General features: G+C 37.1%; 1 protein-coding gene across 1 annotated transcript in view; it reads left to right on the top strand.

Annotated features, from left to right (window-relative positions):
• ABCA13 (ATP binding cassette subfamily A member 13) overlaps positions 1-12275 on the top strand; it is a 208996-nt gene that overhangs the window by 131804 nt on the left and 64917 nt on the right. The window contains 5 exon segments of the mRNA XM_075705757.1: positions 2262-2351; positions 2949-3021; positions 4625-4743; positions 5721-5808; positions 10636-10744. Coding sequence (XP_075561872.1) covers positions 2262-2351; positions 2949-3021; positions 4625-4743; positions 5721-5808; positions 10636-10744 — 479 coding nt within the window.

The raw sequence follows: 12275 nt of genomic DNA on the forward strand, positions 1-12275 counted from the left end.
GCATATCTCGCAGCTCACTCAGGGATAGGGATCGGGTGGTCACCATCTCATTTATGGGTTCTTCCTCCTCTGGTTCTCGTGATGGCCCTGGTTCATCTTCATCCCTTACTAAACGAACTGATTTCCTCGTGTATTTTTTCTTCTGTATAGGGGCAACTGATACCGGCGCAGGTTGGTTCTCTGGTTTAGCCACAGTGTCTGTCACTGGGGTTTGAGTAGCCGCAGTGCTCATGGCTGTGGCTGGAGTAGCCACAGTGCCTGGGGCAGGGGTTTGAGTAGCTGCAAGGCCTGTAGTGGGGGTTGGAGTAGCCGCAGGGCCTGTAGTGGGGGTTTGAGTAGCCACAGTGCTTGTTGTTTTGTCATCAGATCCAGAGACCTTCTCTTTCTTTTGAGGGTACTGATTAGCGTTGACCACGGCTCGATAGGCATGGGCCAGTCCCCAGCATGTTGCAATGATTTGTGTCTCTCTGGAGCTACCAGGGTGACAACATACTTCTTCCAAATACTTTACTAATTCTTCAGGATTCTGCACTTGTTCAGGGGTGAAGTTCCAAAACACTGGAGGTCCCCACTGCCCTAGGTACTTGCGCATACGATCCCACACACCGTGCCACTCATAACTATCCAGCCTTGGGGTAGATCTCTGGATGGTATTTTTAAATTGCTTACTGACCTTTATCAAAACGGAAACAACATTCCCAAGAATTATCAATAGAAGTATCTTAACTGCCCAGGGGTGTTCAAGATACAGGAAAGTTGTTGTAATGAAGGAGGAAACATCATAGAAGAAAGCAGCAAAGGTGCCATTCTGTATTTCCTCCACAACAAGCCTCTCAGAGTAAGAAGTATAATTGCTAACTCTCTCTATGAGGTAGTACCCGAAGTACAGTAGTGACTTCTGTATGAAACCCAAATACCAAAGAATGCTCAAGGTCAGGGCTTTGATAAGGAGCCTCCCAAGCAAAAGATCATGAATCACTGCAGAGCATAGCACACTACACAAACTGACAGCAAGCTTTAACGCGTGCTGCAAAAAAAAGAACATGGTGCAGATCAGAAGAACTAATATCGTGACCGGCAACTGTTAACAGACTCCTTAATACACTCTGATTAATCTGTTGTTATCTCAAGCCCCACGTTGGGCGCCAAAAAGGACTGTCGTGGTTTAGCCCCAGCCAGCAACTAAGCACCACGCAGCCGCTCGCTCACTCCCCCTACCCCGATGGGATGGGGGAGAGAATTAGAGGAGTAAGAGTGAGAAACACTCCTGGGCTGAGATAAGAACAGTTTAATAATTGAAATAAAGTAAAATAGTAATGATAATAGTAACAGTATAATAATGATAATAATAATAATGATACACGAAGCAAGTGATGCACAATGCAATTGCTCACCACCCGCCGACCGATACCCAGACAGTTCCCGAGCAGCGATCCCCGCTCCCCGGCCAACCCCCCCCAGTTTATATACTGAGCATGACGTCATATGGTATGGAATAGCCCTTTGGTCAGTTTGGATCAACTATTCTGGCTGTGCCCCCTCCCAGTTTCTTGTGCGCCTGGCAGAGCATGGGAAGCTGAAAAAGTCCTTGACTAGCATAAGCAGTACTCAGCAACAACTAAAAACATCAGCCTGTTATCAACATTCTTCTCCTACTAAATCCAAAACACAGCACTATGCCTGCTGTTAGGAAGAAAATTAACTCTATCCCAGCCGAAACCAGGACACCTGGTGCCCTTCTTACTCAACCTCTGGTTTCTATATGCTCAGCTTTGAAACCAACTAGATTTATTTATTTATTTATTTATTTTTAATGTTCAGTATCTATAGCTCAGCTCTGAACTATTCTGTATTGAGTGTATGTCACATACAGATCACTTTCTCTACTGGACAAATATCCATATATCTTCATAAACATAACATGATGCTGTCTGAATTTATAAGTGAAATGTAAAACCACTTAAACTATGCTGTTAGGAATGCATGTTTGTAAAGAGAAAGATGGTCATGAGGAGAAGTTGTTTAGCCATAATTGTATTGAATTTTCTTACATGTTCACATATAATTTTTGAAATTAGATAATTTTGCTGTTTTGGTATGTTTCCTATGCATGGATTTTATAGTTCTTTAATTTCTTGGTAAACATGTAGGACCTTGAGCCTGAAAGTTAATAACACTAGCCATATTAACAAGTTTGTGTTTCTTTTTCTTTTTTTTTTCCTCTCCCCCCTCCCTGCCCCACCTCGGTCCACTTTGAACAGCACTGAAGACGATAACCTAGGAAACCTTTCTCAGATTCTGCTGAGATATTTCTCTGATTGGGACCACACATGCATGCATTCTAAACAACGGTAACTGTGAATAATGTAACTACCTCCTTAATTGTAAATATTGTAAATTCAATATTGTTTTTCTGTGTAATGTGGACTATGTTAAGCTTTCCTTGCTGCATGAGGTTAATGACAGATCTGTTCTGATGAAGGAGCTGGCATCCAGGTAAAGAACATAAGTAGGCTTCATTGTTAAAGGTCTGACCTGAATCCCTTAAAAGTCAGTGACAGCCTTCTGATTAATTTCAGGAAGATTTTGATCAAATCTGGTGTCCATATGAATGAAGGTTAGACAATAATTACTATATTTGTTAGGAAGCATTCCAGATTTCCGAATTTAGGAATGCAGAGTTGTGACCATGCTTTAGTCATCTTATTGCTGCAAACGCAAGGCATGCAGTTCATTTGCTGCTTTACTTACATACATATTTTTAGTGAATCCACTTTGATACAAGTAAGTAAAATTGCTATAGCTTTAGACACAGCTGCCACTGTGATAAAATGCTAAGAAAGTGTTCAAGATGCCAGATCTGCCTGTTACTCTTCGGATTTCTTCTGTTAAGTAATATATTCCTTTCATTTAATGGTTGTTCCTATTGTTATGTTTGTTCCCATTAGAAAAAATAATTCATGTTGGCAGATGGAATCTATGTCACCCCAGGATTCATGCAGATGTGTGGCTGAACAAGGGGTATGTAATTTTATATTTACTTATGTATGTAAAAATTATGTGTGTGTATATTACATCTAATACCTTGACTCTTCTTTTTGAAGGGCTAGAGAAAAGGATGAGGAAATAAACCCTCAGAGCACTGGTTTTGTTATGCCTGGAGATTACCTTCTGTTTCATCTAGTGTTTGGGCTACATGTTTTGAAGTCTTCAGGGAAAGGGCTTGCACAATTTTGATGTATATAAATGTGTGTGTGTATATATGCACTAGAAATGACTACAGCTTGATCTAAAATAACAGGAATCAGAGATGACTGAACTATTCTTAGCAGATGCAACATTGCTTTAAATATGTTATAGGACTTTGCTTACAAAAAAACTCATGTAAAACAAGGTTAAAACAACACTTCCATAATATCTGGAAAACTACCTACTTTCAAAAGAGAAGGGCAGGTGATCTTAACTGATAGAAGCTTCCAGGGAAACTACATGTGAATGAGATTTAATTGTTAGAGTTTGGGTTTCATTTGGATTGTGTATTTGAAAATCAAACAACCTTCAAGGAAAGAAAGGATTTTGAAAAAGATCATGAATTTCTGACCTTCTTGACTAGTGAGTTTTCCTGCTGACTTGCTCTGAGATTGAGTAATAAACAAGAATGTGAAACTGTGTCTGAAGTTACAAAGATATTTTCCTGGACTGGACCATTCTATGATATAAGTTCTCTCCTTCATAAAGTTATTAATATTTAGACTAACAGTTGCATCTGAAATATAACAATACAGTTTTGGGAAAAGTGGAAGGAGGAAACTAATTTTTTACTTTGCTGGGCAAGGAACACATTTGCCTCTGATACTAGTGAGACATATACTTAAAATATGGGAAGCTTAAATAAAATGGGAATGGGAACTCAGACAGGGAGAAGCCCATTAACCATGAAAGCTCGAAGGAGAGAAGTCACTTGATAGTGGAAGCAGAACCTGTTTCTGTGAGCTATGGAAACCCAGAATCTCTGAGAGTGAATTTTAATTTGTATAGGGTTGAGATGTCAAATAAGCATTAAAATTTTTCAGTTGATATACATAATATACTTTATAAGGCTTCCGAGATATCTGATCATAATATCTGTCTCCTTTTCTTTGGTTGTGAGAATATCCCACTGAATCATTAGAAAACATCTTCCTTTATTCTTATCTGCAGTCCATCAATGAAAGTTTTAGGTGCATATTGCATTGATTAGAATTTTGTTTTCATCTCATATTCATCTGGTGCCTCTTTTGTGTTTCTTCTCAGGCACAACAGATGAATAGCAGTCTTGCCTTTTTCATTGTAGTAAATCTTTCTATACTCGTATATAAGTTTTGATGTTTTCAAAACAAAACTGACTGACAGTGTTGCAAGAGAGATCAATTGTGGTTCTAATATGTAGGCGAAACAATTATCTGAGATGCCTTACAAACATAAAACCATACCTAATTTATTGAAATGTTATCAAAGTTGAGAAAGGCAAATCCAGCTGAAAAGCAATGCTGTAGAATCTATATAAAAATACAAAAATGTGGCTAAATGTAGTACCACTGATTTTTAAGAGTGCTTTACTTATTTTATGTATACTGTTTTTCAGATGTGTCGAAGTTTCAACACCTCTGCTCCCTACGTGAAGAATAAGAAAGGACATATTTTGTACGATCTTTCAGGGTTCCTTGTGGAAGAATATTTAGTGAGGCCTTCCAACAAAGCAAGGTAACCTTAAAATATCTAACCTTTGTTCGTCCTTTGTGTATTAAAAACAGGGTCCTTCCTGATCCAAAACATTAGATCTACATCACTGACAATATAAGAGGAAGTTGCCTCTATCGGTTGGTTGTTATCAAGGCGTAGAGTCAGGCTAAGGTAACATGGAACCTCCTCCATGGTCACTTCTCAGAGCTTCCTCCAGCAGTTGCATGATAATTACCTCTAGGCATACCCTGGCTTTTCTTGCCACATAGCGAGTTATTTCAGCATCTCAGAGAAAGAAAATGTATACGCATATGCAAATCACATGAACAATATAGTTTCCATTCCTCAGAGACTCAATCAAATAGAGGTGGACATGCTTCAATTAATCTTTTATTTGAACTAAAAGGGCTGGTATCCCCCCTGGGAAGACTTCATATTCTGTGAAACCAAGCACAGAGGTTGTAATCTGCTGTATTTTGAGGTTTACTTACATGCCTCTATAGCTCAACCACTGCCTTTGACATAAGCACAAATACTAGACCAAGTATGATTTTATCAAGGAGAAGAAAGTGTTAGCAATTTATGCATTAAGAAAAAGTGTATCAGATTTGATAAAAATAGAGGTAAACATCTTAAGATGAAATTTTTGAGCTAGAATATGAACGCACTAGGAAGAAATTGAGCTGTTTAAGATGTTTCTGAAAGTTAGTAATATCTCACTTGCTCACAAACCCTCCTGTTGCTCAGGGATTTCAGCTTTCAGAAAGTAAAAATTCTTATGAGGGAATGTCATTGCCAGAAAAGGGCAATAATGTTCACCTGATTCAAGAGTATATTGAACTCCTCCTTTTTAACAGAGAAGGGGTTTGTGAGGGGTGAAGTTTTACCTGCCATTGAAAAATAAAGCATTAATGTAGGTATTACTACATTATCATTGCATGAGAAGACTGCTAAGCTTAAGGCAGGTAACTTGTTATTACTTTGTTTTCTATTACCAGATATGGTGGTTGGTCTTTCAAAGGGAGAAAAGCATTTGAACTTCCAGATAAAAAATTGAGTAACACCAAATCTAAGCTTCTGGCTAAGGTAAGGGTTGCATGTATGTATGCGCATTTGTATGTATGTATTACCAGTGTTTTCTGTCTGGAGCTGCCTCTGAAGTCAGGAACAGAAGAAGTATTCTAAGCACAATTGAAATAAAGAGCTTTTCCTGGAGGCCTTTTGGTATGCAGTGGAAGGATACAGTATCTCCATACCGTGAAAACTTGGGATGGGACCTAGAGGCTAGCAGGCAATTATCAGTGCAAGCGATTTCATTTTCCTTGGGAATGCTCTGAGAAGTTCTCTTGAGATTTATTCAAATGTAGACCAGTAATGAGTAGAGGAACAGCAGTCTTGGAGGAGCATTGAAGAATATCAGTAAGTGGTTTCTATTTTTGTATTTGAGGCAAAGCAGATTGGTTAAGAGGAAGCTGTGGACTTTCCAGATTCCAGATTTGAATATGAAGGAAAGATGCTTCAGCCTTTAGGTTTTTTTTAATGGGGGTATAGAAGCTAGATTTTATTTGTTCTTATAAAACAAGAAGAGAAGGAACAGTGTAAATAAGCTCTACCCCAAAATCCATTTTGGAACAAAGTGTTAAAACAACATACATATATTCTCCAATTCAATAAAATTTCACGTTTAGTTTTGCAAAATCACTGCCTGTTTACAATGCCTTTTCCATGTAGTTTTGTTAAAAATCTCTATCTTATATACATACCCTACATTATATATGTTTTCATTCTGGTCATTTGTGATCTCTCTTCTACCCCCAGATTTCTTATAGCTTTGAACTCCAGTTCCATCAATCCTTCATTAGGAACTTGAAGTCCTAGACGATTGCAATAAGAAGTGTTTTTCTGACTGCTGTTTTTGTCCTATGCATCTTTAATCATTTTAGACTCTTGTTTTGACATTCCTGCACTGTGGTTTTTATCAGGGACCTTTTTTTTTTTAAATGTCTTTGGCATAGATCTCCACCTGCCATCAGCACAGGGATAAATTATAGTTATACAGTTAGTGAGTAAGCTTCATATTTCAGACCCAAAGAAAATAGTGGAGTAGATTTATAAAGGGCACTGTGTTATCTAAAATACCTCCTGGAAGTGGTTTTCAACTGATGCAATGTCAAATTATTACATTAACCTTTCAGTAATTAATGACCAGACTTTTACTTTGACCTTTCAGGTTTGTTCATGAGACAGTGAATGTACCATTTACATAGCCTTGTATGAAAGACAATGAGAAATTTGCATTTGAAGACACTTACTTTATGATTAATTTCATTCTAGAAAATTTCTGAATCTTTATCTGTTATTCTCCTCCACTCAAAAAGCAAACAGTTTTTCCAGTTTGAATTAAAAATACATATTCAATGCCTATTTTACTTTACCTAATCATACCATGCTGTGTATACAACATACATGGTTGCAGTGGGTTGACCCTGGCTGGATGCCAAGTGCCCACCAGAGCTGCTCTATCACGCCCCTTCTCAACTGGGCAGGGGAGAGAAAATATAATGAAAAGCTCATGGGTTGAGATAAGGACAGGGAAATCACTCAGCGATTACCGTCGTGGGCACAACAGACTTGACTTGGGGAAAGTCAGTTTAATTTATTACCAACCAAAACTGAGTAGGGTAATGCGAAAGAAAACCAAATCTGAAAACACCTTCCCCCATCCTTCCCTTCTTTCCCGGCTCAACATCAGTCTTGATTTTCTCTATTTCCTCCTCCCAAGCAGCACAGAGGGAGAGGGAATGGGGGTTGCGGTCAGTTCATCACACCTCAAAGGCTGGGATTTAAGGCTTTACTGTACATTAATAGTGTAAGTGACCAGAAGAAGTTACATCTCTAATACCCCTTCTCTCTGCCTCCCCATCGTGAATTTGGTTCACCAATGCTTAGGGATTTCTCTGCCCCTCCTCAGCTTTTTTCTTGATAAGCTATAGGTTAGTGAAAATGTCAGTCTAGCATTATTCTGGAATATTAATGGCAGGTAAAAATGGTATGGAATAATGGAAAACATATCTTTACAGAACATATCTAATGTGATGAAGGGCCATGGTTTTCCTTCGGAAGGAATTTTATCAACCGTGGATAGAAGATAAAATAATGAAAATAAAAATTAATCATCTTAATCTATACATTTTCCCATTGCTCATCTCTTTTCTGCCCCCTGTAAATAATTACCTGTGTGGCACACAAGAAATATGAAAGATATTTCAGCTGGGACTAATATTTTTCCTCTTTCATATTTTACCTTTGCAATCAATTTAGAATAAGCCACAAGATTTAGAAAAAAGAGCTTAAATGTATCTTCTGATGAAGTGAATAACCTCAAATGCCTCTTTTACCAGATTATAAACAATTAAATATCCAGTTTCAATTTGGTTATTTCCTGGTGGTTTGATTTAGTTACATAATGTAGCTTGAAGGAAGAATTCTAATTAATGTGTGGGATAGTGAAATGTATTGTTACACACAATGCTCTATTGTGGTTTTTGTATTTTCATTTGAATATTGGTCACATTATTATATTTCTAAGGTGTTCTGTGATCACTTGAGACCTTTCCCCTGCTTCAATTAAATGAGGATGTGTCATCAGAATTCTGCTTTATTGTTTTCTTAATTGCCTTTTTTTTCAATACAATGAACACAATTGCAGTGGAGTTTCATTATGTATGTATAACTTTCTATTTGACACAGTCTTTTTTAAAAAGATGGAATAAGAAATGGGTGTGTGGGGGTGTGAAAAAGACTGGCTACCCTTGATCATTTGTTTATGTTTCTTTTTTCTGGTTGCTATTTGCACAGGAGATCCAGCAGTGCAACGATTTGCAGTTTTCTTCAGGACACTTAGGTTCTATTTCACTTCCTTTCTTTAAAGAACTCTCTTGTTGGTTAAAGGGAGGTCTAGTTTGTGTAGAAATTTGTGGGAACAGAACTGGGGAAGAACAAAGGAGTTGCAAATGAGTTTGCAAAGGGGGAAAGAGTTTGGGATTTGTTCTTTTTTCTTTTCTTTAAACATGGGGACGTACGATACTGTTGAGATTTCAAGCAGTTGTGAAGACCACAAAAAGAAGAGTAGAAAATGTGAAAGCTAAAGCAAGCAAGAGCAGTGGTAGACCAAAGCTGCTCATTTTTAAAATAATGACTAACATAGTGTACAGCAAAGAAGATTCAGGGGTGAGAGGCACAGGAGAAATGACAGTGGAGCTCGGAGTGGTGTTTGAAAGCATGATATAGGATAGATGGGAGGAAATGGAATGGACAATTAGAGTGTTGTGAGCCTTGCCTCACAACACAGAGTACAGTGTGGAGATCTAAACAAGTAGGTAGTCAGGAAAATAAATCAGAAGAAAATAATTATTGAGAGGGAAATTTAACTGAAGATTAGACATCCTACACTGGGAAACAGAGAGAACACGGCAGGAAAAAACAGTCAAAGACTGGAACTAGTGTCCAAGTAAGGACTGTAGCTGGATACTACAAGAAAGAAAAAACAGAATTATCTGCAAGTAAATTAAAAAAAAAAATATCTGGACATTTACACTAGTATCAAGAAGAGGCACATATATATAGAAGAGCACTAGATGAGACCAGCATCAGAGTGATGAGAAAAGAATCTTTAGGGAAGTTTCCAAGATGTAACTGTATAGATGGTAATTTTAGAAAGAATCTAAGAAAACTGAAATCCTAGAAGAAGGGTGCTAAGGCAAGAAAGGCCTATATTAAAAACTGTGCACTTTGTAGCATGATTCAGAATCCAGACACAAAGTGAGAATTGCCCAGCATCAATCTGAGAGGTACAAAATGCAGATTAGCAAATAGCTGATGTCAAATAGGGAAAGGTTAAGAGTTTTTCAACTGTATAAACAAAAAGGGGAGATGAAAGGTTGCTGTGGAGTGAGGAATAGATAGTAATCAAAGATGTCACTAAAATTGAAAACAAACATACCTAATAATTTGTCCTAGTTTTCAATATGGATAATGTGGGTTCAAAGGCACTATGATTAACAGTAATGAGGCATAGAAATAGAATTGATTTCCAAAGGGAAAACAAAACTCAAACTTCAGTATATTCAGTTTTGGGACATATCAGGCTCTCAGCAATGATTCTAGCACACGGAAGTGTGGATTTTGAGTATATTTATCAAGTTGGGGTGATTCTGCGTGATTTGAGGATAAAGTATATGTTACAGCAGAATTGCTCCCCTGTGCTCCTCAGAGAGACTGTCTTGCCTTGTCTGCTTTAAAGTTTGTCCGTTGTTAATTTCCTCCATGCTTAACAAAACCCTGATAATTGCTTGTTGAAGGTGAGGACACAGCTTTGTCCTTTATGGAATAGTTTCTTACTCTCCTTGTAAACAGTGCCTCCTTCTTTCTTTCTTTCCCCACTTTCTAGGATATTCTTTTCCTAGACATTTTATGCTGTGTGTCACTTGCAGGTATTATATAGATAAGTCTTTTTGGAATTTCAACAATGTTCTCCACTTGTAACACTAGTTTTACTCACCTTTTGTGTTTTCAATTAAATTGGCAAATGTTATTTTTGCATTGTTTTTCCTCTACTTGTTCAACCACATGTGTGTAAAGGAAGGGACGCAGTGTTCCATTAAATCAGAGAATCTCAATTTAATAATTATCATAGGTGTACAGCTCCAACAGTAGAAAACAAACTACTGCACTCTGTTCAAAGGCCTGTACAAATTAACTGATTCTGTTCTGCCTAGTTCACCTTCTTCTATAAATAGGTGTCATAACAGGAGAATCGGATATCTTTATACAATTCTTCAAGGTATGGGAGCTTTCAGATCAGTGTTCAGATTCAACTCATTTTTGATTCACAATTTCCTTCCTTTCTTCCAGGTGTGGTACAACCAAAAAGGTTTCCATTCACTGCCATCCTACTTAAATGAACTAAATAACTTCATTCTGTGGCTGAATTTGCCTCCTAATGTGGATTGGAGACAGTATGGTAATAGTCCTTCTTTAAGTCTTTTTTCATGTCTTTTGAAAAGTAGTTTTTAAATAAACTGAAATAATTTTAAGTATGAAAATTTTTCATAGTATAAAGTAGGATTGCAGAATCATGCATTTCTTGGGAGGATTTGAAAGTAAAACTTTTACTTAAACAGAAAGTTTGTTTGTGTGAAGAATGTAATACACAGTAAGATAAAGTTTGAATTTACAGCTCACTATGCCATATGAGTTTCTTACAAAGAACATTCCTGTGGGATAAGTGTAAATTTGTTCGCTACACTTGGGATATTAGTCCTTGTGAAACCACTGCTAAGGCTTGCTTAAATGGGATTATTAATGCACAACAGAGTATGAATTTATAACTTCTTTGTCACATTACTCTATCTCCTTATGTAAATATCCAGGGTAAACCCAGAGTATCCTGAAAATTCACACTGCAACATGGTGTTCCATAGCATCGTGTTACTCAAGGAACAGGAGAGGCTGGTGTATCTTACTATTGCACATAACAAAAGAGAGATTAGTATATTTGACATCTGAATTCTCTAGTTCAGATATCTCTGAACTGTATGAGAACTTGTTAAAATAAAAATTTTACAAACTGTCTTTTTTAAAAATGACTGCAGCCAAAGAATCAGCTGTTAACACAGGTGAACTTTTAGGATGTTGAAATCTAGTTTGAAATCTGGGCTTGATAGTTCAGCCTAACTTCTGTTCATCCCAGTTCCTTTCATTCTTAAGGGTCTGTTAAAGAGGAGCATGTTTGGTTTACAGAAATTTAAAAATAGCTTATGACGAATTTTTAAGAGTTTTTGAAAAGGTAGGATGGCTGCCTGTAATGGTAAAATGATTTTCAGTCTGTTTATAATTAAGAAGGAAGAAAGAAGATGAAAATCAGTGAAAAGGGGGAAGGAATCCTGAGTAACTGAAAACAGAAATTAATTAAGAAAAGTTTCCAGAATGTCAATGAAAAAAGAATAATGGCTTGCTTTCAAGATGGCTGGGGTTTTATTTTTCAAAATGAATTATGAGAATGAATCAAAGGTAATGTATTTCTGCAGAAAGTTTGAATGAAATGAAATCAGGTATTTTAATGAGAATTTTTAATAGAAATCAATTTTTAATCAAGTTTCCCTGCACTTCATGTATAGTACTGATGCTAGCTTGTTTTCTGTAGCATTAGATATCCCATTCTGGAACTTAAATGTTGAAGTACCTTTACTTTTATATCTGTCATGGACAATTGGGGACTTACCACCCAGATTACGGTCGGACAAAATTATAGTTGTCCCAAGGATTGTGGAAATGTTATGTTTTATGTTGTTGCATGACACACAAACACAATAAGCAAAACAGTGCTTAATAAATATTTGATGTCTTGGACTGTCATCTATACAAATATGGGCTCATTTTATAATCTTCTGGCAGAATGTGTTGGTTAAGTCTCTGCAGAAAGAGAGTTTATGAACTAGAAAGCAATTTATTTATGTGTATGTGTATTGGAGAGGTGCAATGAAGATGGAATG

Source organism: Pelecanus crispus, chromosome 2, assembly GCF_030463565.1.
Source record: "Pelecanus crispus isolate bPelCri1 chromosome 2, bPelCri1.pri, whole genome shotgun sequence".
Lineage (NCBI taxonomy): Eukaryota > Metazoa > Chordata > Aves > Pelecaniformes > Pelecanidae > Pelecanus > Pelecanus crispus.